The 27,478-nt window shown below is 49.6% G+C and overlaps 3 protein-coding genes across 9 annotated transcripts in view; 1 reads left to right on the top strand and 2 right to left on the bottom strand.

Moving 5' to 3' along the window:
• Positions 1-9,082, bottom strand: Birc5 (baculoviral IAP repeat containing 5). The gene is made up of 4 exons (XM_005332618.5): positions 8,348-9,082; positions 8,073-8,182; positions 6,047-6,164; positions 1-552 (listed from the first exon to the last, which is right to left on the bottom strand). Exons 1-4 carry the CDS (start codon positions 8,456-8,458, stop codon positions 463-465), a joined length of 429 nt encoding a protein of 142 aa, XP_005332675.1. The 5' UTR covers positions 8,459-9,082; the 3' UTR covers positions 1-462.
• The window catches only part of Tk1 (thymidine kinase 1), a 27,774-nt gene continuing 8,419 nt past the window's right edge, over positions 8,124-27,478 (top strand). Inside the window, exons 1-3 of one of the 3 annotated variants that reach the window (XM_040268392.2) lie at positions 8,124-8,235; positions 26,250-26,281; positions 27,133-27,243. In XM_040268392.2, the coding sequence (XP_040124326.1) occupies positions 26,265-26,281; positions 27,133-27,243 (128 nt within the window). In that variant the 5' untranslated portion in view covers positions 8,124-8,235; positions 26,250-26,264. The other 2 variants (XM_040268391.2, XM_005332615.5) reach the window with 2 other exon arrangements.
• Afmid (arylformamidase) lies at positions 15,272-25,899 on the bottom strand. Of its 5 annotated transcripts, XM_021731259.3 has the most exons (12): positions 25,744-25,880; positions 24,718-25,427; positions 24,223-24,313; positions 19,442-19,546; positions 19,320-19,368; positions 18,055-18,140; positions 17,889-17,961; positions 17,624-17,721; positions 17,350-17,428; positions 17,130-17,271; positions 16,825-16,929; positions 15,272-16,179 (listed from the first exon to the last, which is right to left on the bottom strand). In XM_021731259.3, exons 2-12 carry the CDS (start codon positions 24,826-24,828, stop codon positions 16,147-16,149), a joined length of 972 nt encoding a protein of 323 aa, XP_021586934.2. In that variant the 5' UTR covers positions 24,829-25,427; positions 25,744-25,880; the 3' UTR covers positions 15,272-16,146. The 5 variants fall into 5 exon arrangements, with proteins under 5 accessions (XP_021586934.2, XP_005332673.2, XP_077897694.1 ...); XM_005332616.5 differs by lacking the exon at positions 24,718-25,427 and having other exon boundaries at positions 25,744-25,899; XM_078041568.1 differs by lacking the exon at positions 25,744-25,880 and having other exon boundaries at positions 24,718-25,737.

Consider the following 27,478-nt stretch of genomic DNA (forward strand, 5'->3'; position numbering starts at 1 on the left):
TTTCCTTGAGAGAAGTTTTTAAATCATCTTTAAAAATTAATTTATTCCATCACCCTGTAGGAGGAGTCACATCAGAAAGACAGGTGAGTTACGGGCAGCCAGCGGCTCACAGGTTATTGGGAACACCAAGATCAGCAACTCCTGTGCAGGCATGTGCCCTCCTCCGCTGCCCATCGGTCTAGTCACAGGGATACTGCCCTCTTCCTCCCGGCTCTCGCCTCCAAGCCAGGGCTCAACAGAGCAAGAGCCACCTACGAGGGAGAGGCACAGCTGCTGTCACAGGCAGAGAGGCGCTGATGCCACTTCAGGAGAAACAAAACTCAGTCCAAACGTCCAATTTCAAAATTTTGGCATTCTCCTTTCCTAAGGTACTTCTAGGAGTTCCACAGAAAGGCAGTAACACGGGGGGACCAGGCCTGGGGAAAGACGTGTTACCCTGGGACCAGGTGACCACAGCAAGGTTCACTCTAAGGCAGCCAGCTGCTCCATAGCTTGCCGGACTTTCCTGGCAGTTTCTTCAAATTCTTTCTGCTTGCTGTTGGTTTCCTTTGCCTAGAAATAAAGAATAGATACACTCAAGTGGGGGCTGGGGCTCAGCAGTAGAGCACTTGCTTTCTTCCTGCAAGTTCCTGGGTTTAGCCCCAGGATCACAAAAAAACAAAAGGGAGCAAGCGAGAAATGACACATTCATAGGAACCTAACACTTCTCAATCAACCCGTGGATAAGGTCAGAAAGGGAACTCTGACCGAGCACCACCAGCACTGGGCTCCTGCTCCGGGAGACACCCAGGGGAGACCACATGGGGACCAGCATCCAGATTCAACTCCGACTCTGATTCAGGCCACTTCCTATGGGGTCTATAACAGCAAGAACCAAGGCACCCTTCCACCTGCTTGCCACTGAACTGCTTTGTCGCTTATACCTCCCGTCCTCCAGTGCAGCAGGGACCATCACATCTGTTGTGAAAGGAAGCAGGTGGAGGCCACCCGGCCAGCCTGGGCAGAGCCCAGACACCATCCTCCAGCTTCTCTATTTTTATGTATTTATCTATATGCAGGGCTGAGAATCGAACTCAGTGCCCCATGCACGCTAGGCAAGCGCTCTGCCTCTGAGCCCCAGGCCCGGCCTCCACTCAGCTTCTCAACGCCTCAGGCAGAGTCCAGAGCCTCCTGGCCCGCTCCCACAACAGACCCTGTCAACACCAGTTCACCCCCAGAAGGAAGGCCTTTCACCGGCAGTCCCTCCTCAAACCTGGCTTCAGACCTCCTATTCTGCCAACACTGCTGTCTCTGAAGGGGCGAAGGGCAACCACAGTACCAGGTTTGGGGACCCCTTCCCCTCGCCTGTTTTGTGTTCTCCTTAATTTCTCTGCTATATCAAAACCAAAAGATCTTTATTGGCTTAAACTTGTTTTTGAATAAGAAAAGTGACTAAAGGTCAACTTTTTTTAGAGTTAACTTTAGGTTGACTTTTTTCTCCAGTGCTGGGGATGGAAATCAGGGCCTTGCACGTGCTAAGCCAGTGCTCTATCACCCAGTCCCAAAGTAACTTTTTAATATGTACTTTTTAATGTATATTAAACTTTGTCTCATGTATAAGTCCTTCTCAGTATAAAATTATTAATTAAAAGAAAAATTACTTAAAAATTTTGCGCTAGGCTCAGTGATACACACTTATAATCCCAGCTGCTCGTGCGGCCACGGCTGGAGATAGCAAGCTGGAGGCCAACCTGGGTAACTTAGCAAGGGCCTACACACCTCGGAATCCAAAAAGGGCCAGGGATGTAGCTCAGTAAAAAAAAGTGCTCTTGGGTTCAATGCTCAGTACCAAAATGTAAACAAACAAAAATTTAAAAGGGCTGGGAATACAGCTCAAAGGTAGAATGCTCCCTTATTTAATTCCCAGTATTATAAATAAATAAATAAATAAAGTAAAACAAAACCAGATTGAAAGAGCTGGGGTGGGGGCTGGGGTTGTGGCTCAGCACTGGAGCCCTTGCCTAGCACACGCGAGGCCCTGGGGTTCGATCCTCAACACCACATAAAAATAAATAAATAGAGGCATTATGTCCAACTAAAAATATATATATATTCAAAAAATAAATAAATAAAAGATTCCCCTCTTCTCATGTACCCCTTAAAAAAAAAAAGAGCTGGGAATGCAGATTAGTGGTGTAGTACTTGCCCAGCACACACAAGCCCCTGAGTTCAAACCACGATAAACACAAAAATAAATACACTGACAAGAAAAACAAAAGCATCAAACACACAATGGCCTGTCCACCTTATAATGGACAGCTCCACAGCCCCAAGAGCCTCACCTTTACTGATATGCAAATGTGACCATGGCCTTAAAAACATGGTTTATTTGCTGCCCCCCAACCAATCCTAAAAATAATCAAGCCCTTCTGTACAGCTGTAACTTAACCGCCACCACGGGGAGGTCATTATCCGCATTTTATGTTTATGCTTTTTTTTCCTCTTTGCAGAGCTGGGGATGGAACCCAGGGCCTCCCGCATGCTAAGCAAGTGCCCTACCACTGAGCTATGTCTCCAGCCCTTTTAAATAGTTTTTAAAATTTTGAGACAGGGTCTTGTCAAGTTGTCATCCTCTCAAGTGGCTGGGATTTCAGACATCCACCTCCATACCCTCTTTATACCTTTCTTTTTTTTTTAATATTTATTTTTTAGTTTTAGGTGGACCAATATCTTTATTATACATTTATGTGGTGTTGAGGATTGAACCCAGTGCCTCATGCATGCTAGGTGAGCATTCCACCACTGAGCCACAACCCCAGCCTTATTTTATACCTTTTTTTAAAATAAAGGGAGGAGTGAAGAAAAACGAGAAATTGACTACTGGAAAACAATACTTCTCAGGGCTAGAACTCTGTTCCCCTTCTTTTAGTGCTTCACTTTATCCTTGCTAGGTGCCGTGGCCACGCCTGCAATCCTAGTGGCTTGAGAGGCAGAGACAGGAGGATTGCGAGTTCAAAGCCAGCCTCAGTGAAAGTGAGGTGCTAAGCAACTCAGTGAGACCCTGTCTCTAAATAAAATACAAAATTGGGCTAGGAATATGGCTCAGTGGTCAAATGCCCGAGTTCAATCCCCAATACCGAAGGAAAACAAAACACTTTCCTCAGCCCAGGTTTTTACAAGCTCAAGGTCTTGCAAAGAAGGAAGAGTCTGTCTACCTTCATGTCGGGGTTGCTCTACACGTTCACATTCAAATTTATCCCCCAGGACAGATTATCTGCTGAACATTCCAGGCAGGGTAGGCTTGGCTTTCTGCCTCCAGGGCACCTGCTGACACCCTGGGAAGCCCAGAACAGCAACCTCACCCTGAATCTGGGACCTCAGAAATTCCCAGCATCTTCTCCTATCTCCATTTTTTTTTAAATTTATTTTTTATTTTTTTTTTTAGTTGTAATTGGTACAACATCTTCATTTTTGTGATGCTGAAGATCAAACCCAGTACCTCACACGTGCAAGGCAAGAGCTCTACCACTGAGCTACAGCCCCAGCCCCTCACCCATCCATCATCTTTTTTTGTGTGTGTGGTGATGGGGACTGAACCCAGGGTCTCACTCTTGCCACACACCATTATGTTTTTTTTTTTTTGTGTGTGTGTGTGTGTGTGTGGTGCTGGGGATGAATCCAAGACTGTGCACACACTAGGCAAGTGCTCTATGGCTCAGCTGCACCCCCAGTTCCTATCTTTTTTTTTTTTAAAGGATGCCTGATAAAACACTGCTGTCTTCAGTTATGAACTGTAGTCATGTGATGAGCTATAAGCAGTTTAGGACCATACTCCCAACCTCCCTTCTACGCCACTGTACCTCCACAAGTGACAGGACCCAAAGGGGGGATGCCTGGTGATCTGCACTGATCACGCCCATCCCCTGCACTGCAGCTCCTACTCAGCCCCTTCCCTTCACACAGGAGCGTGCAGGCACAGCAGGCTTTGGATTAACTATAAATTATTTGCAAAAACCTCATAACTGACACTCTACAGTAGCCCTATCCAATAGAACTTTCTGCAGTGAAAAAAACGGTTCTATTACCCACATTGTCCACTGGGCACATGTATCGGCCAAGTCCTCCACCATATTTTTTTGTGTGTGTGGTGATGGGGACTGAACCCAGGGTCTCGCTCTTGCCAAACACAGGTTCTGCCACTGAGTCACACCCCCACTCTCCTGAGCCCCAAATGGTGAGTGCAACTGAGGAACTGTACTTTAAATCTAAGTCTAACAGCCACAGGTGGCTAGAGGGTACAGTACCAGACAGCACAGTTCCAGAACCTCACAGCAATATAGTTGTGTGCCACTTGGCTTACACAAAAAAATTCCTATTATATTTTTGTTTTATAAACCAACAAGGGAAAGTATGAATAGATTGATAGATAATTTTATTCTTATGACAAGCTGAGCCCCCTTGTCCTCCCCAACTGTCCCTAAATACAAGCTGGTCTTGAACCCACAGTGGTCAGCACAGCAAGGACTGCAGGCCTGTCCAGTCAGCCCATCGTGAGCTAAGAATTATTTTTACATTTTTAAATGGTTGGGGAAAAAACAAAAACAATATGAGTCACAATATGTATGTGTGGCCATGAAGGATGGCACTTACTACCTATGGTCACTTTGCAGAAAGGAAGCTGGCCCCTGACCAGAAGCGCCTCTTAAGCCCACCTCCAACCCAGCCTGCAGTTCTCCAGGCCTAGTGCATCAGTGTTTTGCCAACCACTGGTTTCCTCCCTCTTCCTGAGGTCAGAACTGCTGCCGCCCTCAGCATGTCAAAGCTATTACATGGGAAGGAATCATTTCATCCTGCTCTCTGCCCGTGCACAGCTTTGGATTCATCCCCCACACCACATACACACACTCACAAAACCCAGATGAAGGGGCCTCATCTCGGTCCTGCAGCAGGGTATGGGAACAGGACTGGCTGAAATTCAAAGTCTTTGGGCAGTAGACACAGCAGAGACACTCCCAGACCACAGACAGCACTTTGCTGCAAGGATAGTAAATCTCCCTCCAAACTTATTCTCTATAGGACTGCCAAATTCAGCATATAAAAAAACAGGCTGCCTGGTTAGATTTGAACTTCAGATAATAATTTTTAGTAAATGCTGACCCAAATGTAGGATATTCTTATACTCAAAAATTATTCCTTATTTATCTGAAATTTAGATTTAACTAGGAATCCTGGTTTCTGGCAAATCAAATTCTCCACACCTTGGGCTGCTAGAAGCCACCTCTTTGTGAACTCAAGATGTCCCTGTGTGTGTGCCTAAGTGGCAAAGCTCAGCTGTAGAAATCCTCTCCATCTAGCTGAACTGTCACCTCCTCCTGTACATTCACCATGAGTCCCAGAAACCTGTCTATACCCCTGCCACCACATGGGCACACAGCCACATGAAGGACTACCCACAGCGGCTGTTATCAGGGAGGAAGGCAGTCTTTTTTTTTTTTTTTTTTTTAAATAATTGACTGTAATGCCACAGTCAATGTTTTTTTTTTTTTTAAAGAGAATTTTTTTTTTAATATTTATTTTTCAGTTCTTGGCGGACACAACATCTTTTTTTAAATATTTTTTTTTAAAGAGAGAGAGAGAGAGAGAGAGAGATTTTTTTTTTTAATATTTATTTTTCAGTTTTCGGTGGACACACATCTTTCTTTGTATGTGGTACTGAGGATCGAACCCGGGCCGCACGCATGCCAGGCGAACGCTCTACCACTTGAGCCACATCCTCAGCCCACACAACATCTTTGTTGGTATGTGGTGCTGAGGATCGAACCCGGGCCGCATGCATACCAGGCGAGCGCGCTACGCTTGAGCCACATCCCCAGCCCCAGAAAGGCAATCTTAACCCACTCAGGAGCACACAAGGAAAATACATTTTCTACAGTACAACCCCAGATCCACACTCCAGGACAGCCTCCAGAGGAAGAGGGTCCCTCTAACGCTCCTGAGGACCTGGTTGCTTTAATCCTACAAATGCTGAACAGGGTTTGCTCTTAGTTCTTTTCCCAACAATACATACAATTTTGTTCTTGGCTCGCTCTTTGTCCAGTTTCAAAAATTCACCAAGGGTTAATTCTTCAACCTTCTTCTTGACAGAAAGGAACGCACACCCAGACGAATGCTTTTTATGTTCCTCTCTAGAAAAGTCAATACACAAGCATGTCAACCAAATAACAATGTCTCGTGACCAACAGCATTTCCCATCACCACCGGCCATCTCTTAGGATGTGCCCTGCTCTGCTTCAAGAGCAAAGGGTTGGGCCCAAAGCTGATGGGCCCAGTGCCATCCCAGGCACATACCACACAGCTCGCTTACTGCCTTTTCTCTCTCTGTGGAGGTCTGCCCCACATCCTTGTGGCTAGAGGATTTTATCTGGAATTCTTTACAATTAGTAGGAAAAGTGTTGTATAGTTTCTGTCCATAGGAATTATATGTCAAAACCCTCTGAAATTCTCAAGGTACTTCTGGAAGTAAATTCATTTCACAGAAATGTTTACACAGTCCACCAGTTCAGGATAGGGGTTGCATTAGCCAAACTTCCCAGGGGGACTCCTCTACTCACACTTTCATTCTCTGCAATGGGAATATCCCTGGAAAGTGGAAATCACTGTAGCCAGCTTAGGATTAGGTGAACACAGCCACACAGATTCCAAAAGGACAGTCAACAGTAACCATAATGTGAAAATATCACAACACTTAGAAATCCCCTCTCAAGAATAATGCTATTCTGGGTCAGGCACAGTGATGCACGCCTCTAATCCCTGCTAAGGCAGGAGGATCACAAGTTCAAAGTCAGCCTCAGCAAAGGTAAGGCACTAAGCAACTCAGTGAGATCCTGTCTCTAAATAAAATACAAAATAGGGCTGGGGATGTGGCTTAGTGATTAAGTGCCCAGGTTCAATCCCTGGTGCCCCCCCCAAAAAAGAATAATGCTTTTTCAGGGATGGGGCACTACAGTTAGTTATTTTGGGTTGGTGTGGGGGTGTGTGGCTCATTTGTAGAGTGTTTTGCTTGCATGGCCAAGATTCTGGGCTCAATCCACAGCACTGCAAACCCCCGCTGCCCCCCCCAAAAAAAGGAAAAGAAAAGAATAATGCTGCTGATGTTTCCCACTGATCCCTAGTGTGACCACCACTAGCCTACTTCATTCAATGCTTGGACACAATAGAGAATGAAATAGGAAAAAAACAGCAACACCCTTCTGTCCAGAAGAGAAACAACTCAAGTAATTCTCTGGGGAAGAAAATTCAGGTTGTGGAAACAATCGATCCTGACAAGAAGATGTGAGAAAAGAACATGGAAAGACATTACCCAGGGCTGGGGACAGAGCTCAGCAGTAGAGTCTATGCCTATCATACACAAGGCCTGGGGTTTGATGCCCAGCATGGCAAACAAACAATCCTGAAAAATATGGCACATATATTTACACAAGTTTTTTAAAAATAAGTGTCTTGGGGCTGGGATTGTGGCTCAATGGTAGAGCACTTGCCTAGCATGTGTGAGGCCCTGGGTTCAAGTCTCAGTACCGCATATAAATAAAGGTCCATTTACAACTAAAATAAATATTAAAAAAAAAATAACAATGTCTTGAAGAACAAATTCCTAAACACTGAAGTGTAATTTTAAAAAGGTGACTTTTGTGGTATGTGGATTATAAAGCTATTTTTTAAAAAAAATCCCAAGTAATAAAAGCATTTGGAGATTCCTGGGAGTACTCAGGGCAGAAACAAATCCTGTGTTCTGCTGAACCTGGAAGGCATGAAGCAACCTATACCAATTTCCTTCAACATCCACCCTAAAGAACGTTTCGGTCAAACAAGTTTGGTTAGGGTTCGTATCACCAAGGTGTCAGCAGACAGAGTCGAAACCGTTCACACAGCTGTTTAAAGCCAAAATGAAGCTGGGAAGGCCATCGCTCCTGCACTAACAATCTCAGCTCTATTCAATCCGTTTTGGAGGATCCCAATTCAAATCAAAGCGTCCTGATGGAACTGGGCATCTCAGACCCCGCCCCCCACATCGAGGCTCGTCAGGAGGGACTCACAAGGGGTTGTCACTTGGCTCCCAGCCTTCCAGCTCCTTGAAGCAGAAGAAACACTTGGCCAAGTCGGGCTCGTTGTCAGTGGGGCAATGGATGAAGCCGGCCTCGGCCATCTGCAAGAACAGGGACAGCTCGAGAGCGGATACGAGGTCGCACCCAGGCTCGGGTAGGGCCGACAGTCCCCGGGAGGGGTCGTTCCGGGGCCCCAGGACAGACAGGCCTGGCTAGGGACGCGGCGGGGCGAGCCGGGCTGGCGGCCGGGAGGCCGGGGGTCTTACCCGCTCCGGGGTGCAGGCGCAGCCCTCCAGGAAGGGCCAGTTCTTGAACGTGGAGACGCGGTGGTCCTTGAGATAGAGCTGCCAGGTCGGTGGCAAGAACTGAGCCCCCATGGCGCCGGCGCCGCCTGCTTGCGCGATTCAAATCCCGCGGGTAGCGGCGCTACGCGGGGCATGCCGGGAAATCCCCGCCCCCAGTCCTTGCCCGCGGCCTTGTGGGAGTGGGAGGCGCAGGGCAAGCCGGGAGCGCCCCGCCCCCGAATCCTCGCCCGTGGCCTTGTGGGAATGGGAGGCGCGGGGCATGTCGGGAACGCCCGGCCTAGGATCCCTGCCCGAGGCCTTGCTGGAGCTGAGGATGGGCGGAGGCCGGGTTGCGGGTGCAGGTGGTGACCGGCGCCTCCGGGTGAGCCTTGACACCCTGCCGGCTCGCCGTAGGTCCTCGCCGGTGCCGTGCGGCGCACACCCGGAGGCCCGGCACCCTGACGTGCCTCCCAAACGTGGGGAGCAGGCTGCCTTCAGAGCCCTTCCTGAAATGCAGGCGGGCGGCTGCGGTCGGGGAGGACCCTGTGGAGACAGAGGTAGACCGGGGCCGTCTCGGAGGCAGGACCGCAGAAGTCAGTGGCTCAGAGAGAAGTCCAGGGGCGCAGGCACTCCCGTGGCCCACGAGGCCAGGCCCAGAGCAGGGCCACAGCGCCCTGGTGTGGCTGCTGGCTTGGCCTGAAGCAGGTGCTGCACCTTCCAGCCCACCCCCCTTGCCGGGGGTCCGTTCATACCGGGCCACCCTCTGTGTCTGCAGTGACTTCTCCAAAGCAGCCACTTGCAGGAAGCAGCCCGCTGAGCATTCAGCGTCACGGCCCAGGGCAAATGTCCCTGTTGGCTTTATGAGCAAATGCACTGGCTCTTGTGTTGGGCGACGACTCTCCTAGATCAACTCTCCTAGATCAGTCCCCTGCTGCTGGGATATGGGCAAGCCTGTCTCATAGACGGTGGGTAGGCGCAGGGCTCTGGTCAAACAACTGGGTCAGGGGGCTTTTTAAGGGGCATAAGGCAGTGCTGTTACCATCCACTATGATAAGGCAAAAACTGCGTGACCTGGAAGGCCTAACTCAAGTTTTTATTTTGGTTTGCACAACTTGACTGAGTTTCCTGAGATTCCTCTGGCCAGTGACACAAGTGATGACTTGTGCTTGCATTTCTTGCTTCCCCAACACCATGTCTGAAAGAAGCTCAAGCCCCTCACTTTTTCCTGGCTCTGCAGGCCCTTCAACCTTTTCTGGATCTTAAACACCTACAGGAGTGGGACTATAAAGGTGGAGAGTTTTGTCGAGGCAAACGCAGAGTGCCTGCCTCCTGAAGGGTACACCACCCAGTCCCAGCCACGTGGGCTATGGATTTTCAAGAAAAAATTTGCATGTCCATGTGAACTCTGAGTTTTCAAGTAGTTGACAACAAATTCAAGTTCTGATCAAACCAGTCTTGAGGTGGTTGTGTTAGACATCACTTCACTTATCATAGTCATCCAAACATTTTATGAACACTTTTCTCCTGTATTACAAAGTTTACACATCCGCATTGTAAAAGCAAAAAAAAAAAAAAAAAAGTCCAGTGAAGTCTTCCCTTAGCTGTACTCTTCAGAGGGAAGCTTTTTAGCAATTTCTTAAATGCCCTTCCAGGTGCATGTGTGTCTATAAACCCTTTTTAAAAAGCAGACAAATGGGACCATCCCCACACCCTGTTTGATGCCCTTCCTTCTCAACCGGCAGCATATCACGCAGAGACCTTACACTTCCGTTGTATCCACATGGTATTCTGTATGGTATACCCTGATCTTTCCTACTTTCCCACTGGGTAGCTTCAATTCTTTTTGCCACTGTGAACTGTACAGTAACCAACAGGCACATGCTCCTGTGAAGCTCTGTCTGTAGGATATGTGCCTACTAGTGAGATCCCCCAGAGAACATGTGTACATAGCCAACCTACCCTACCACAAACATCTCAATCATTGGGGGAACATGGTTTGATTTGTGGTTTTGTCTCTGTGGGTACAGAACCTACCTAGGATACCCCAAGGATCTGAATTCCACCAATATTGATGATATTCATTGAAAACTATTCTCTAGCAGCCAGCTGTGATGGCATGCACCTATAGTCCCAGCTGCTTGGGAGGCTGAGAGGAGGCTTACTTGAGCCCAGGAGGTCAAGGCCAGCCTGTGTGTTCGTCAGCTTTTTGTTGTTGTGACAGAATATTTGAGGAAAACTCAATGAAGGAAAGTTTGGTTTTTTTTTTTTTTGGCTTATGGTTTCGTCCATTATCGGCCACTTCCATTGTTTCTGGGCCTGTGTCCGAGCAGAACATCATGGTGGAAGGGTGTGGCAGAGCAAGGATGCTTATTTCTTGGGCTGGGGACCTCCTTTCTGCAGTGAGGGTCCACCTCTCAAGTTTCCATCACCTTGCAGTCCATTCAGTTATGATGCCTCAGTGGCTTAGCCCATTAGTGAGATCAAAGGTCTCTTGATCTAATCAGTTCTACAAACGCTGGACCTCTGGACATTGCTGCATTGCAACACATGAGACTTTGGAAGACATTTCAGATGCAAACTATAACACTGGGCAACAGCATGACTCCATCTCAGAGAAAAAAAAAGAGCTGCTCAGTGGGAGAGCACTTGCCTAGCAGGCAGAAAGCCCTGTGCTTAATCCCCAGTACCATCAAAAAAAGGAAGGAAACATTATCTTCTGGTGTCTTCTCCATCAGGCCATTGTGTTTTTGTGATTCGTTGTCTATTTAGCATAAACAAGTTCCAACCTTTTTTCAATGTAAATTTTCATTTTATTGAAAACTTAAGATGCTGAGATCCTTTCCCTAAGATTTCAAATATACTGTATTGTTATTGCTGGGGTGGTGATATTTGTAATCCCAGCCACTCAGAGACTGAGACAACTCAGCAAGACCCTGTCTCAAAATAAGAATTAAAGGGGCTGGGGATGTGGCTCAAGCAGTAACGCGCTTGCCTGGCATGTGCGGAGCTCTGGTTGATCCTCAGCACCACATAAAAATAAAGATGTTGGGGCTGGGGATGTGGCTTAAGCGGTAGCGCGCTCGCCTGGCATGCGTGCGACCCGGGTTCGATCCTCAGCACCACATACCAACAAAGATGTTGTGTCCGCCGAGAACTAAAAAATAAAAATAAAAAAAAAAATAAAAGATGTTGTGTACACCGAAAACTGAAAAATAAATATTAAAAAAAAATTTGCTCTCTCTTTAAAAAAAAATAAGAATTAAAAACGGGGGGCTGGGGATGTGGCTCAAGTGTTAGCGCGCTAGCCTAGCATGCGTGAGGCACTGAGTTCGATTCTCAACACCACATAAAAATAAAAATATTGTGTCCACCTAAAACTAAAAAATATTAAAAAAAAAAAAAAAGAATTAAAAAGGGGGGCTGGGGTTGTGGCTCAGTGGGAGAATGCTCGCCTAGCATGCATGAGGCACTGGGTTCGATCCTCAGCACTGTGTAAAACAATGAAATAAAGATATGTGTGTCCACCTACAACTAAAAAATAAGTATATATTTTAAATCTTCCCACTGAAACTATCCATTAGACAACTCCCCACTTTCCCTAAGACTTTATAACAAGTATCTAAATCACCAGGTTTTGATTATACCAAATTTTACCAGTAATATCTTCTGCTATTTCCAACTTTCTACATTATTTCTACCTAGCTCAAGAATTTTTTTTTTTCCTGGTACTGGGATTGAACCCAGGGGCACTTAACTACCGAGCCACATCCCCACCCCTTTTTAAAAATATTAGAGACAGGGTCTCACTGAGTTGCTGAGGCTGGCTTTGAACTAATGATCCTCCTGCCTCAGCTTCTGGAGCTGCTGGGATTACACCCATGTGGTGTAAGCCATTGTGTCCAGCTCAAAACTTTTTTTTTTTTAAAGCCCAATGTTCATTTCTTTATATATCTTTGTTTTGTTTACATATTTTTATGTGGTGCCAAGGATGGAACCCAGTGCCTCAAATGTGCAAGGCAAACACTCTCCCACTAAGCCACAACCTAAGCCTCTCAAAACTTTTTTTTTTTTTAAAGAGAATTTTTAATATTTTATTTTTTAGTTTTCGGCAGACACAACATCTTTGTTGGTATGTGGTGCTGAGGATCGAACCCAGGCCACACGCATGCCAGGCGAGCGCGCTACCGCTTGAGCCACATCCCCAGCCCTCAAAACTTTTTTAACATAAAAATTTAGCAGCTAAAAAGTCTTTTGAGGTTTAAACCAGTTTTGGTAAAAATATTTACCATGTGCAGTTTGTTAGCAAAGAAAAAAAATTTTTTTTCCATTTCTACCAGTAACAATCACGAATTAGGTAAGAAACTGATAGGTTGGATTTATCTCTCAGCTTAATTCACAAGAAAATTGTGAGCAATCTTGTGAAACTGAATTGGAAGAGATGCAGATGGCTGGGAGGAAAGGGTGAGGCTGTGTTGTTTCTGTTGGGTTTCTATTGGTTGCTAGGTTCACAGGTCAGTGATCTCCTGGTTAATGTGAAAAGGTCAAGACCACTTTTACTGAGGATTGAACTCAGGGGTACTTGCCCACTGAGCCTCATCCCCAGCACTATTTTGTATTTTATTTAGAGACAGGGTCTCACCGAGTTGCTTTGCTAAGGCTGGCTTTGAACTTGCCATCTTCCTATCAGCCTCCCCAGCCACTGGGATTACAGGTGTCCTCAAGGTCACTTGGAGGTGCTGAGACAGCTCAGCTTAGCCTCCAGCATCCTGATCTTTGCCCTCTGAGAGCACAGACAGTTTGTGCTTCTTTTGATTTGTATCTCTGGGAGGGAGGCTGATGGCCTCTTCTCCACTTCCTCTCTGGGACTCTGAGGTCCTGCCTGCCCTTTGCCAGATTCCTGGTAGTTTCCTTGTGTGGTAAGGGACTGGGCTTCACTTGTTCTGTCACGGCCACCCCCATCCCTGCATTTGTTGTTTGTCTTTTGACTTGGTAGTATGTTTGTTTTTCCCCACAAAAATGTAAAATGTTGGCATTCCTATTAATCACTTTCAGTCTGATCTTTGTTTTCTACCTCTAACTAGTTTGTTTTGCTGTTGGTTGTTATTGTCATGCTTGGAAAGGCTCCACTCCAAGATGATTTTATAAGATACTCTCTGAGGTTTCTGGTTTGGATTTTTGTGTTTAAGTCTTGACTCCTCTGGGAAGTGTGGCACTGGAAGGGTGCAGCAGAAAGGGTGCAGATGTCACTCCAGACCAGCTCTTGGCAGCAGATTTGGAGAGTTGTAGGGCCACTCTGCAACAGAACTCCAGATGTGTGGAGGCCTGAGTCCCAGCAGACACCCCTGCCTGCTGAGGCCTGGATTTTCAGGAGGACCACCTTGTGGGACCCTGGGATGCGGGCTGGGCCAGTGCTCTGTGGAGTGGAGAGCTAAGTGGAGAGTCAGGGAAAGACCAGGGCAAAATGGGGGCCCATCCACAGGGCCAGCTCCCCTTCCCTACTCATAGCAGTGGTAAATCCTGCCATTATTTTAAAAAATGTGCTCTAAAGGGGTATGGGGTTGTGGTTCAGAGGTGCAGCACTCGCCTCGCATGAGTTGAGGCACTGGGTTCAATCCTCAGCACCACATAAAAATAAAATATATTGTGTCCACCTATAGCTAAAAACTAAATACTTTTTAAAAAACCCGCTGTAAAGAGAAATCACTGTCTCATCTGTTAGGAACAGGGGGTCTGGGAGTTATTTTCCAGTAAGGGCAAAGGACGATACCGCTCACATCTTGTTACTTCCAGCCTTCCAGCCCCACACTGGGCTGCTGACTTCTCTTCTTTGAAGGTAATAACTTTTTTGAATTTTTTAAAAAGTTTATTATTTTGGTGCTGGGGTTGATCATAGGGCCTTGCACATGCTAAGCACATACTCTACCACTGAGGTACACCCCAGCCAATTTTGATATCACTTTATTTAAATACTGGAGATTAAACCCAGGAGAGTTCTACCACTCAGCTACATCCCCAGCTTTTTCTACCTTTTATTTTGAGACACTGTCTCTCTAAGTTGCTTTAAGTTCTCAACTTGCAATCCTCCTGCCTTAGTCTCCCGAAACTGGGATTATAGGCATGCACTACCATGACCAATTTCATTTCACTTTTTAAAGAAAAGTTGGAAGACTAGCTGGGCACGGTGCTACACAACTGCAGATCATCACATGGCCATTCTTGAACTGCTAGATATTTGGAGAGGAGTGGGGCAGGGTGCAGCGGTGGCTGGGGATCCAGCCAGCCCCTTGCACAGGCCCCTGGGGGCAGAGTGAAGACTGAGCAGAAGGCAGTTTGGGGAGCTGTTACCCAGGGCTCTGCAGACTCTCTGGGGTCAGGAAGAAACTTGAGGGCCAGGTGGCCCCTTGTCACAGCCACCCTACTCTGCCATAGACAATGGGAAAGTGAATGGGCAGGGCTGGGTCCCAACACAAATGTATTTATGGATGCTAGAATTTAAGCTTTATGTGATTTTTACATCTCATGGCATTACATTCATTATTTTTCTTTTCCAGTCTTCTAAAAATGTAAAACCATTCTCAGTTTGTGGGTCTGAAATGAATGACAAGAGACCATCCTTTTTTTTTTTTTTCTGGTGGTGTTTGAATTAAACCCAGGGTACTTTACCACTGAGCTACACCCAACCCTTTTAAAATTTGTTTTTGAGACTGGATCTCACAAAATTGCTGAGGCTGGCCTCATAGTTTTGGTTATCCTACCTCAGCCTCCGGAGTCGCTGAGATTGCAGGTCTGGTATGAGGCCCAGGAAAAGTATTTTTTCAGAGCTTATTTGGGAACAGACGGGGATTATAATCCCAGACACATGCTGTGGTAGACCCTAGGTGCATCTGAAGAGGTTGAAGGGAGGCATTTTTTAAAATTGTAACATTTTATTGTCATCTTTAAGCAAAAGCTGTTTTCATTGTAGGTTATGTTTTTGCTTTAGAAATTTCTTTTGTGTGTGGTGCTGGGTATTGAACCTTGTGCATGTGAGGCAAGCGTTCTATCAACCAAGCTATATCCCCAGCCCCAAGAATTTTCTTAATTCTGCAGCAAAGTCCAGTGAATAAGCAGTGGTGAGAGAATCCACTCCGTCTTGGCACCAGTGGTTCCAGTCGAGGCTACTTTTCAGGTCACTTTTTGGGATTTGGAGATGAATCAGGTGAGGGGGCATTTAAAAGTAAGAAAGGACGGGTCTGCATAGACTGTTCTGAAAGAGGCACCCAGGCCACAGGGCTTGTTGTAGGAGCTAGGTTGCTCAGTGGTGGGCACATGTCACAGGTGTCCTGTGCAGGACGCAGTTTGAGAGATTCCTCACAGTGGCCTTGGAGGCACATGTGTGGGAGGGTTCCTTCCTAGTGACTCTGGTTTCTGTTTGTGAAGTGCTGGGGGTGGGACCCAGGGTCTTGCCCATCCATGCCAGGCAGGTGCTCTACAGCTAAGCCACACGCCTGGCCCCAGTTATCCCAATTTGATACTCACAACTGTCACAAGCTGTACAAAACAGTGAACCAGAGGCAAGTCATTTTTGTCATACCCTGCAGCAAGTAAAGGGGTCAGACTTGGCCACAAGGTGGCTGTGGGTATCTCAGCACTGACCTGGGGACTTCCCTGGGGCTTAATGCAGGCTGGGTGGCTGGAGGACTTGGAGGGTTTTGCCAGTGTTATCAGCAGTGAGGAGGGAGGGGCTACAGTAGGCAGACAGCATGGCTCCAGGGGCTCTCTGCTGGTGGGGCCAGATGTGGTCAGAACTCCTGCAAGATGGTTTTCAGAATGATCTGTTGCAGGAAGAGAAGACCCAAAAGCCTCAGGACTGTTGTGGCTACTGTAGGATTCCATTAAAGAAACAGGTGGTCTTTCTTAGGTTGTGTGGGTGTTTGTTCTGTCTGCAGCTAGTGGGCTGGGGGAGCAGCTCAGTGGTACGGCACTAGCATGCCAGAGGCCCTGGGCTCCATCCCCAGCACCAGAAGTCTTAAAAAAAAAAAAAAAGTGGGACTAATATAGTGCCCTCCCGGGGTGGGAGTTAACTCTCTATAACTGCCATGTTTGTGACAAATATTTTTCTGTTTGTCCTTTGATTTTTAATTGTGACATTCTCTATATTAAAGTTGCAATAAATATTTATGGAATTGGCTTTTGCTTTCCTGCCTACATACAGGCCAGTGTTTCTCCTCCCTGTCCCTCTGCAGCCTCACCATAGCACATGTAGCTAGGGCTCCCCTGGATCCCCAGGAGATGCCCTGGGGCTGTTTCACAGGCAGGTGACCCACAGATGATTCTCATCATCAGGGCCCAGGCCTTAGCCTTCTGGATGCTAGAGACCCAGGCAAAGTGGCTCCTGCCTGCAGCCCCTCCCACTCCCTCAACAGTACCCATACAGCCCAGTGAGGGGGGTACAGGCAGTGGGAAGGGCTGTGGCCCACCTGGGTGAGTGCATAGTCCTTCTGGGTTAGGTTCTCAATGATTTCAAAGTGGTCCACATCACGCAGTTCTTCAAAGGAGGCTCTCCAGCCACCACGGCACAGTGCCTGGGCGGGGGAGTGAGGAGGAGTAGGTGTGAGGCTGCAGGAGGGGAGGGGACACACAGTGCCTGGCACATGGCAGTACTCAGTAAACACTTGTCAGGTAATTGACATGGTTTTGGGATCCATTTGGGCAAAATGAAGAGAGAGACAGAACGAGTGAACCATGTGACCCATGACCTCCAGACAGACTGGGTGCTGAGTACCTGTTGAAACTCCCTGGACTGGCGGTGGAATTCGGGGGAGTCATGCTGACCCACAGCCACCAGCACAGGGCAGGCTGGATCCACAGGCTGTGCCCGGGCCACCTCCAGGTGCCGCTGAGGGCTGTTCCTCTGAGCATCTTCCCTGGGGCAGGGTGGGGCAGGGTCAGGACAGGCAGCCAGGCCCTAGGCTGGCAGGGCAGCAGGAGGGCAAGCAACTCACAGGGTCATGAGGAGAGGAGCATTCTGTGAGGTGAACACGAGGGGCTGCAGGTCATAGACCCCACTCACCAGGAAGAAGCCTGCAAGGGAGGAATTCAGTGGGGCAAGACCAGGGTCGGGGTGGACAGGAGGCTGAGAACGCCCTGCTCCAGGGGAACAGAGCCTTCCAAGTCAAGCCATGCCTGGCCATTAGGATTCTGAGCAGCTGGCCCAAACCCTCAGGACCAGTGGGGAAGGGGAAGGCTACCCAGTTGGGCTGCAGTCCCTGCAGATACCTCTAAGGTTGGGTGTTACTCCATGCTTGGTCCAGTTGGTCAGGAGGACCATGGCAGCCAGGTGGGCCCCAGCAGAGTGTCCACACAGGTAAATTCCCCTGGGGTGCCAGACAGCCGAGTTTGTATTCACTTTCCTCAAAGCATCAGGATCCCAGTTTGCCTTCCACTCCACAGGCCAAAGGGGCAGGCAGCCTGGCCGTGCCCAGTGGGCCTGGATCCACTGTCCTCCCACCCAGTGTGATCCAACAAGAAGAGCGACACCCACTTATTGCTTGGATACCGCTTCTCAACAAAGGCAATGCTGCGGGCCACCTGGTCTACCATCCGGTCCAGGGTGCCTGAACAGGAGCACAGGCTGGGTCAGCATCCATCGGGGGCTCTCCTCCCACAAAGCCCACTGGCCTTGGAGCCTGCAGGGACACCCTTGTTACCTTTGGGGGCAATGTCATATGCCACTATCACCACAGCCACTCCCTGTGCTGTCAGGGGGTTGACCATGAAGGCAGATTCGTCTTTACTGCAGAAAGAGACAAAAAGTGACACTTGGAGGCCACTTATCCCCCATGCTGCTTCTCCTATGTCCCAGACACACCACATGCCAGATGTCCCATGCAAGCAGAGCATCGCGTGACAGGGAAGAGTGCAACTGGGGACTTCACCCTCTAAGCCTGGTTCCCTCACCTTTAAAATAGGGACAAATATGTTCCCTCTTGGCTGCCGCAGCTGCCTTTCTTTCTTTCTCTCTCTCTCTTTTTTTTTTTTGGTGCTGAGGATTGAGTTCATGGCACCTCTACCACTGAGCCACACCCTCGGCCCTTTCATATTTTATCTTGAGACAGGCTGGGCTAAATTGCCAAGGCTGGCCTTGAACTTGAGATCCTTCTGCCTCAGTCTCCAGAGCCGCTGGGATTACAGGCCTATGCCACTGCGCGTAGCTAAGCTGCTTTTGAGAGCTGAAGGTCAGAACTGTAGGCAGCGTGAACGGCGTGGATTCTGGCAGACAACTGTAACAAGGCGCTAGGGAACATCAGTGTGGTCCAAGCTCCAAATACCCTTGAGCTAAGGCTCATGGTGACCCACTGTCCCAGCTGGCCTGGGACATTCTTTCTTTTTCTTTTTTTTTTTTTCCAAGCACTTCAAGCTCCAGATCCTGGGAGATCTTTCTGTCCTAAGCAATTGGGACAGTTAGTCACCCTGGATTTTCCCTTGATGTGACAGCTGTCCAAACATGCTTTTCTCACTGGGCATAGTGGGTTGAATTGTGTTTCCTAAAAGGACATGTACCAAAACTTGCAGATATGACCTTATTTGGAAATAGGATCTTTGCAAACAGAACTGGAAGGGCCTTAAATTCAATGACTGTTATCCTTCTAAAAACAAGCAGAGGGAGATTTGAGACAGGATACCAACAATGAAGTGAAGCTGCAGGCAGAGGCTGGGGTATACAGCCACAAGCCAAGGGACACCTGGAGCCACCAGAACTGGGAAGAGGCCAGGAAGGATCCTCCTCCCCTCCCTAGAACCTCAGAGAGCGCCCAACTCCAGGGGCACCCTGAATGCCGACTTCCACCTCCAGCAGCCTAAGAATGCATTTCCACTGCTGGAAGCTGCAAGCTGAAAGCAGTTTGCTGCAGCAATCCTGGGACCCCAGAGAGACGAGTCTCCCCTGGCTCCACTGTCCAAATCCCCGACTCACCTTCCACTCTGCCAGTACCCTCCGTGAAAAAACACGAAGAAAGGCAAGGCTGTAACACAAAAGAGTGCAGGGTAGGGCCAGGCACCGCTGCCTGCTTAGGACCGCCAGCCCACCTGGCTCACCTACAGATGCCTGGTCAGGAAAGTAGATGTCCATTTTCTCCCCATCACCATCTCCATAGGGAACATGCAGCTGGCTCCTGCAAGTGTCACGGGCTTTCCTAGTGGCTGCCTCAGGAAATAGACGAGTTGCCAGTAAAGCTCAGATCACAGCAATTTCTTATCTATCTCATTTGTGCCCTACATGGAGCTACATCCCAGCCCCTTCTTTATTTTGAGACAAGATCTTGCTGAGTTGCCCAGGCTGGCCTTGAACTTGTGATCCTCCTGCCTCAGCCTCCAAAGTTACTAGGGTTACAAGGGTATGCCACTGGGTGGGTAGCAGCAATTTCTATGTCAGGCTGGGTTGACAAGCAAGTATCAGCTGAGAGTCCCCCCGGTGAAAGAGGACTCCCCAGTCTTGGCCGTGACCTGTGGCTCTGACGGGCACCTTTCTCCCTCTACTGTACTGCATGCTGATCTCAGGCACTGGGCTTTGCTATGCACCATAAGAGGCGCAAACTATCCCAAACTTTTGGGAAAATAAGCCTCTAGAGAAACAAGACTAGATGCAAAATTAAGAGATTTCTTAGTGACGAGACCCTGGTCTAAACACGAAATTCTCTGATGTTTCATATGCATTTTACACATGTCGTCTGAAGGTAATTTTTACAGTATTTTTAGGGTGACTACATTTTGACTACGACACCTCACGTGAGGTTGGGTGTGGAATTTTCCCCTTGTGGCATCATGTTGGTGCTCAAAAAGCTTCAGGTTTTAGAGCATTTTGGATTTCAGATTTTTGGAACAGTATATCCTACATCAATTAGTGCTGTATGCCAGGTGTGGTGATTCACACCTGAAACCTCAGCTACTGGGGAGGCTGAGGCAGGATTGTAAATTAAAGGCCTGCCTAGGCAACTCAACAAGACCCTGTCTCAAAATAAAAAATAAAAAGGGCTGGGGATGTGGCTCAGTGGTTAAGTGCCCCTGGGTACAGTCCCTGGTATCAAAAAATAAAAAGGGCTGGGGTTGTGGCTCAGAGGTACAACAGCCCTGGGTTCAATCTCTAGAACCACACACACACACATACACAAAAAGTATTTTGTGTACATTTTTTATACATATGTATTAAAATGATGTAAAATATTTTTAAATTGTGGTGAAATATACATAATTTTTACCACTTCAATTTTTTATTCTTAGTAGATGGACAGAATACCTTTATTTTTCATTTATTTAATTTTATGTGGTGCCAAGGATGGAACCCAGTGCCTCACACACACTACGTGAGCTCTGCCGCTGAGCCCCAGCCCAGCCCTTCGTTTCTAAGTGCAGAGCTCAGAGGCATTAAGTTCCTCCACACCGTGCAGCCCTCTCTGGAACTTCTCCATCTCCTTAAATTGACAATGCTCCCATTAAACTTGACCTCCGCACTCCTTCCTGCCCCAGTGCCTGGCAGCCACCCTCGTGTCCTCTGAACCTAGAGCCTTTAGGAGGTGCATCCGTTAGCACCTGGACAATATGTACATACTGCGTTTCCTTTAGCATAAAACGTGTTTCTACTGAAGGTCCTGGTAAAACAAATTCAAAAACCATGGGTGAGGAAATAGTTCTTAAGCCCCATCTGCCAGCCTCCTGCTCCTGAGGGGTCTTAGCAGGTCACAGGGCAGCTGACTCTGTCCTCCAGGTGCCCAGCCCCAGGAAGGCCAGGACTTGGAGAGGGATGAAGGCAACCAACTAATTACGAAAGAACACACCCCACTGCGAGGTCTAGGTTGAGGCAGTGGGGGTGGATATAAACGAAAAACAGAGGAGAAAGGTTCATTCTCCCAGGTACAAAAAAGAAAAAGTTTAACCCTCTCTTTTCGTGGAGCATTTATTTTAGGAAACCTACCATTGTAAATCTTTACCCCTTTGAAACGTATACAAATAGTTTTGAAAGTTAAATGAGTCTTGCTGGTTTTATTAGCTCAAGGGCCTGGGAGCCATCTCTTGGGACTGTAATCATCAAGGAGGATAAAGTCTATCCCTCAGACTCCAGGGGAGGGCGGGAGGAGGCCACCCTCTGCTGGCACCCAGCTCTAAGTTGCAAACCCTCCTCCTCCTGAAATATGGAATTCCCCCCACCTTTGGATAAAGGCAACCAGCTAACACAACAATGGCCACTCTAATTTCCAGGTGGATTTAGGGTGGACTAGTGCGGCAAATGGTGTTTCAGGGCTCTGAAGCAGGGCAGTGAGGTGCCACTACCTGGCTCTGGGAGGATGGGGTTTCACCCGGGATCTGCAGTCTCTTTGGTGGATCACCTGCAGGGAGTCCTAGTGAAGGGGGGTTGAAACCTTACTCAATAATAAACCTTCTTATTTTCTTCTGTGTTTGTGGAGAGGTTTTTCTGGGACGGAAGACTTTATTTTTCACCATTTCCCCAATATCATCTGCTTTATATCCTCCTTCCATCTCCTGGAAGTTTGATTCCAATGAGGCAGCCTCTGAGTCCCACAGACTGCACTGAAATCTGGGAACCTGATTTCTGGGGCTGGGCACTCAGCTAACATGCCTGACCAACACCACCCCTTGTCTATGTGCCCTACTCTGACGGGAAGCTTGGCTTGGGGAAGGGGCCCCGTCACTGGCTGTATCAGCTTGGGTAAGTCATTCAACCTCTTGTCTCAGGCACCAAATTTAAGCAGGGGGTGAGACTACCGAACTCAGTAATCAAGGTCAATATTCTAATATAATACTTTTTGTGTGTGTGAGGTTCTGGAGACTGAGTCCAGGAGTATTGCACCACTGAGCAATATCCTCAGCCCTTTTTAAATTTTTGAGACAAGGTCTCATTAAGTTGCCCAGGCTGGGCTTGAACTTGTGATCCTCCTGTCTTAGCCTTCAGCATACTAGGATTATGGGCTTAATAAAATACTTATTAAAAATCAAAAAGTCCCTTGTCAGGCACAGGAGCACACACCTGTAATCACAGCAATTGGAGAGGTGAAGACAAGAGGATTGCCAAATTTGAGGCTAGCCTCAGCAATTTAGTGAGACCCTGTCTCAAAATAAAAAATAAAAAGGGCTGGAGTGGTACAGTGCCCCCAACTTCAATCCCTAGCAATAGGAAACCCCACACCAAATAACCTATCAAAATTTTAGGAGCCAAGGATGTGGCTCAGAGGTAGAGTGCTTGCCTAACACGAGCAAGGCCCGAGTTCAACCCCCAGCACTGCATAGCCCACATATGGAGTCCTAGCCACTCAGGATACTGAGTCGGGGATCCTTGAGCCCAGGAGTTCAAGAGCAGCTTGAGTAACATAGCAAGATCTTGTTTCTTTTTTAAAAATAAAGACAGGCTGCAACCCAGCACATGCACAAGCCTGCTGTACACGCCACACCTGTTCATGGGCTCGGGATCTGCATCTGTGAAGTGGGTTAGTCCTACCCACAGCTCTGCGGGGTCTACTGGAGCCTTGGAAGAGGAAGGGGAGCAAGAGCTTGTCAAGGTACAGCCCCCCAGGGCTTGTGGAGAGACCTGCTGTTTCTGATCACTGGCACAGCACTCCGCTTAGCTCTGGCTTTTGACATCCTACCCCGTTCTCAGTAGGGCCAACTCTTTTATCCCTGCAGGCCATTAAGACAGGCGAACAGGTCTTATCAAGTCACACACTCTCTCTCTCTCTCTTTCACACACACACACACACACACACACACACACACACACACACACACACTCTCTCTCTCTCTCTCACTGCGCAAACTGAGGTACATACAGCACAGAGCTGGTGTGTGTGAGGCGAAGTGAAGGACCCTGATGTGCCCAGGAAGCTGAGGACAGACAGGGAGGAGGATGGAATGTATGGAACAAACTCCCCAGAAGCACGATTCTCCGCCTGGTTATTTCAGTCTGGAAAACCACCCACCCTGGGATCCCAGATAGCTGCCTCCGTAAGGCAGAGAGAATCCTGCCAAAGGTTGCGGCCAGCTGCAGGAACAGGCAGGTTTGCCAAAGTCCAGTTTACCACACTGAGCAGCCATGCCTCCGGGCCATGCTTCCTCTTGGGCTGCCCCTGCCCAGCATGAATCCGCTACGTTGGCTTCCTAGCCCAGCACTATGCAGGCACAGGGCAGACAGGGTCCACGGGGACACTCACGTGTGTACAGGTTCCCACCCTCATTTATTGATTGATTTGCAGTACTGGGGATTGAACCTAGGGCTGTGCTATTACTGAGCCACATCCCGGCCCTTTCTATTTTTCATTTTGACACACCCTGATTTCTTTTTTTATATATATTTATTTTTTAGTTGTAATTGGACACAATACCTTTATTTTATTTATTTATTTGTTTTTATGTGGTGCTGAGGATCGAACCCAGGGCCTCACGTGCTAGGCAAGCGCTCTGCTGCTGAGCAACGACCCCAGCCCACACACCCTGATTTCTTTCAAGAAGAAAAAGGCTTGTTGCTTTTTATAAATAAATACTACCGGCCCAACAGTGGGGTAGGAGCCTTCCTTTTTTCACCTCACCTCCCTGTGCCAACCGTGGCATGTGAACTTTAGGGCCTACGACAGTTGGCTGAGCAGGAAGGGAGGCCAAGTATGCTCAACAGAGCCATTGCCCTCACCTGGGCTGCTCCTGCCTCCACCCACCCTGCAGTGAGGGTCTGGGCACCTGCCCCCTATCCAATGCCTGGTGTTTGGGAAGTGCCCCTCGAGACTCTGGGGTTCGGCTCCTCCCTTCCCCCAGTATACCAAACCACTGCCCACATGCTAACGGCCACCCAAGGCAGCTGTAGAGAGACAATATGGTACCCTCAATTCCTATCTGCTTATAGGTCCTCAGGGCTTCCTCTGCTCCCATTCGGATGACCCATCTGCTGGGCGCATACTGGTTCTCCAGCTCCTATAGGACAGACAGACTCCATGAGACCCTTGTTCTCAACTGAATGTGTCCCCCACCCCTCCCACTCCTCAGGCTCCCCCCACTGCTCCTCACTCCTCCACTACTGCCCCATTAGTGCTTCAAGCAGTGAAGACACCCTAGGATCCATGGTCTGGATCCCCTGGGGACAGCTGTGCCTTTAGCTGGCTGACAGCCCCGTGGGGAGATGCAGTCCCATAAAGGTGTCCAGTTAATGGCACCATGGGTCCCACTCCTCCAGCAACTGAGACCACAGAGGCCAGGCAGCAGGGTGTCTACTGCTGAAATGGAGCTCACCTCCCCATCCAGCTCGGGCCACTGAACCGGGTCACTCGGGTAAACTTGGGCTGGCACAAAATAATCACACAGACATACAGAGAAAGTACCTTTTTCTTGGGCAATTCAGACGGCTTCTCCCCTTCAGATGTAAGCTCCCACAAGGGGGGCAAGAGAAAAACAAGAGAGGCAGGAGAGAGAGAGAGAGTGCGCTGGAGCATGTTCCAAAGCCCAATTTATTGAGGGGAGCCATTTGATGGAATGTTCCATCCAAAAAAGGGCAAGGGGCAGTATTACAACAAACAGGAGGGTGTAACTCACTCCCATGAGTTGATGTCCACTCCCAGAGCTGCACCTCTTGTAGCCGCAGAGGTAAGCCCACATGCACCGCAGTGGGTGCAATGCCAGTGCAGTACCTCTTTACACAAGAGATATGCGCAAAGCTCCTGTTCAGGGCGGCCTCCGACAGAGCGACAGAGGGCAATGCTGGTGGGAGGCTGACCCGCAGTCAAAGGGACGGAGGTGAGGAGGGAACAAAAGGTCAGTTTGTACATGCTGCCTGGCCAGAAGACTAGAGCAGAGGGGAGGCTGGAGAGCTGGGGCTAGAAGCCAGAGGGTCTTGAACATAGGGCCAAGACGTCCAGACTTGATGCAGAAGGTAACAAGGAACCAGGTTTGGAGAAAGGGCTCAAAGCCACAGTCGTGGGAAACCTGAGGACAGTGTCCTCACAGAAGGACCTAGCGTCAAACGCCATCTGAGCTTCATCACGTGCTGGCTACTGCTCCCTGGGCAGGACAGTCGCTGGCCTCGGTTACCGCACTGGTAGAGGAGCACACTATGCAGGAAAGCCACTCACCGTGCTGGGCAGGTCTCCTCTAACCTCACACCAGCCGCGGTGCCACCCGGCCCCTTCTGGGGGTTCACAGGCACTGACCCCGACCCTGACCTGACCCTTGCGCAGACTCAGATCTAAGTCCGACTCGGCGCTCCCGCCTCCCGCCGGCCTAGGAGTCTGACCCGGCGGGACCCGGGCCTGGGCTACCGAGAACCTGCCGACGGCTTCCCGGGCCCTCCTCGGACTCCCAGCCCGTCTCCGGGCGCACCCCGCGGCCCGGCCGCCCCTCGGCCCGCCTACCTCCGCAGACAGCTTCCTCCAGGCGGCCTCGCGGCCGCCACCCACGCCCGCCCGGTCCATGCCGCAGTCCGCAGACGAAAGACCCGCGGCCCGCGAGTGCCCCCTGCAGCGGGGCGGGGCTCCGGCCAGGCCACGCCCCTCCCCGCCCACCGCCCTGTTCCCGCCCCGCGGGGCCCAATTCTTGAGTTACTTACTGAGGTTCTCTCTCCCGCCGGCTCCGCCGGGCGCTGATTGGCTGCGCTGGTGGCGCAGGCTCCTGATTGGCCAGTGCGCAGTTTAAAGGTATGGGCGCCGAATCGGCGGGAACCTGCGGGGTGTAGTGGGAGTGCAGCTGCCTGTTGGAGGGGTCTCCGAGCCGCCATGAGCTGTGTCAACCTACCCACCGTGCTGCCCGGCTCCCCCAGCAAGACTCGGGGGCAGATCCAGGTGCGGGGCCGGGGGATGCGGGGGTCGGGGCCGTGGTGCCCGCGTGGAGCGGGCCACAATGACTTCTCCTTACCTCCTAGGTGATTCTCGGGCCCATGTTCTCGGGAAAAAGGTAATAGTCCTTCGGGGTGGGCTGACCTTTTCCCTGGGACCCCCGCGACCCCGGCCGGCCGCCCCTCTCGAAGGTCCCCTCCAGAGCAGCTTGCACCGCCTGGCCTGCACCTTCCCGCCCGCATTCCTGTCCTCCCTGGAATCCGGTCCCAGAGGAAGCCTGCGCCCGCCCGCCAGGTCAAGCCTTCCTGCAGCCGGCCACAGCTGGCCACAGCTTAGCACCTACCCCTCTATGTCCTCACAAGAGCGTCCAGTTGTGGCCAGGCAATGAGTGTCTGGACGCCCCCACTCTATAGCTGTTTCCTTATGTGGCCAAAGAAACTTCCTGCTCCGCGTGATCTGAAGCCTAGGAGCCTTGCTCCCCCAGGCAAGGGACCATTCCCAAGCTTTTGCTAGAGGGTGGAGCCCGGGGTCGGAATTCTTTCCCAGAAGCAAGAGCTGTTGCACAAAAAGTCTTTGCAAAGTTAACTCAGAAAAGCCCTGTGTTCACTCTGAATAGCTCTGGGGTAAGATGACCCTGGAATGCAGCCAGCCTCTGCCCACAGTCTCCACAGTATCCCTAAGAACCTTGCACCTCCAGTCCTTCCTGGGACCATTTGGCTGGGCACCGTTCCTGGCCACCCTACCCACGGAGCACTCTGGCCTCCAGCCCCCTGCGGGTGTTACTGATAGCCGGGCTCCAAAGTAATGCCCAGCACCCCCTGTGGGCTGGTCTCGGTGTCTCCGTGGACTCCCTGCCCTTTCTTCCCACGCTCTGCTCTTGGACAGTGGTGGGATTCAGGCTGTGCGCCACAAGAGGGCGATGGGGAGCTGCCTTGCAGGCTGGCCTTTCCTGACCTTCTACTCTTGCAGCACGGAGCTGATGAGGCGAGTCCGGCGCTTCCAGATCGCCCAGTACAAGTGCCTTGTCATCAAATATGCCAAAGACACCCGCTACAGCAACAGCTTCTCCACTCACGACCGGTCAGTCACTGCTCCCTCTGATCCTGTCCTGGAAAATCCCAAGGCGCAGAACACACTGCAGCTTTGTTTAGCAGGGATTGTTAGTAACTCTGATTCTTGGCTTTCAAGTTGGCATGCCCTCCAGGGTGCCTGGCAAGGTGGCCTAGGCCTGGGGCCAGTGGTTCTCAGCAGTGGTGAAGAGATTCCTGCCCCACCCCCAGACCGTTTGACAATATCTAGAGACATCCTTAGTTGT

The sequence above is a fragment of the Ictidomys tridecemlineatus genome, chromosome 3 (assembly GCF_052094955.1).
Source record: "Ictidomys tridecemlineatus isolate mIctTri1 chromosome 3, mIctTri1.hap1, whole genome shotgun sequence".
NCBI lineage: Eukaryota > Metazoa > Chordata > Mammalia > Rodentia > Sciuridae > Ictidomys > Ictidomys tridecemlineatus.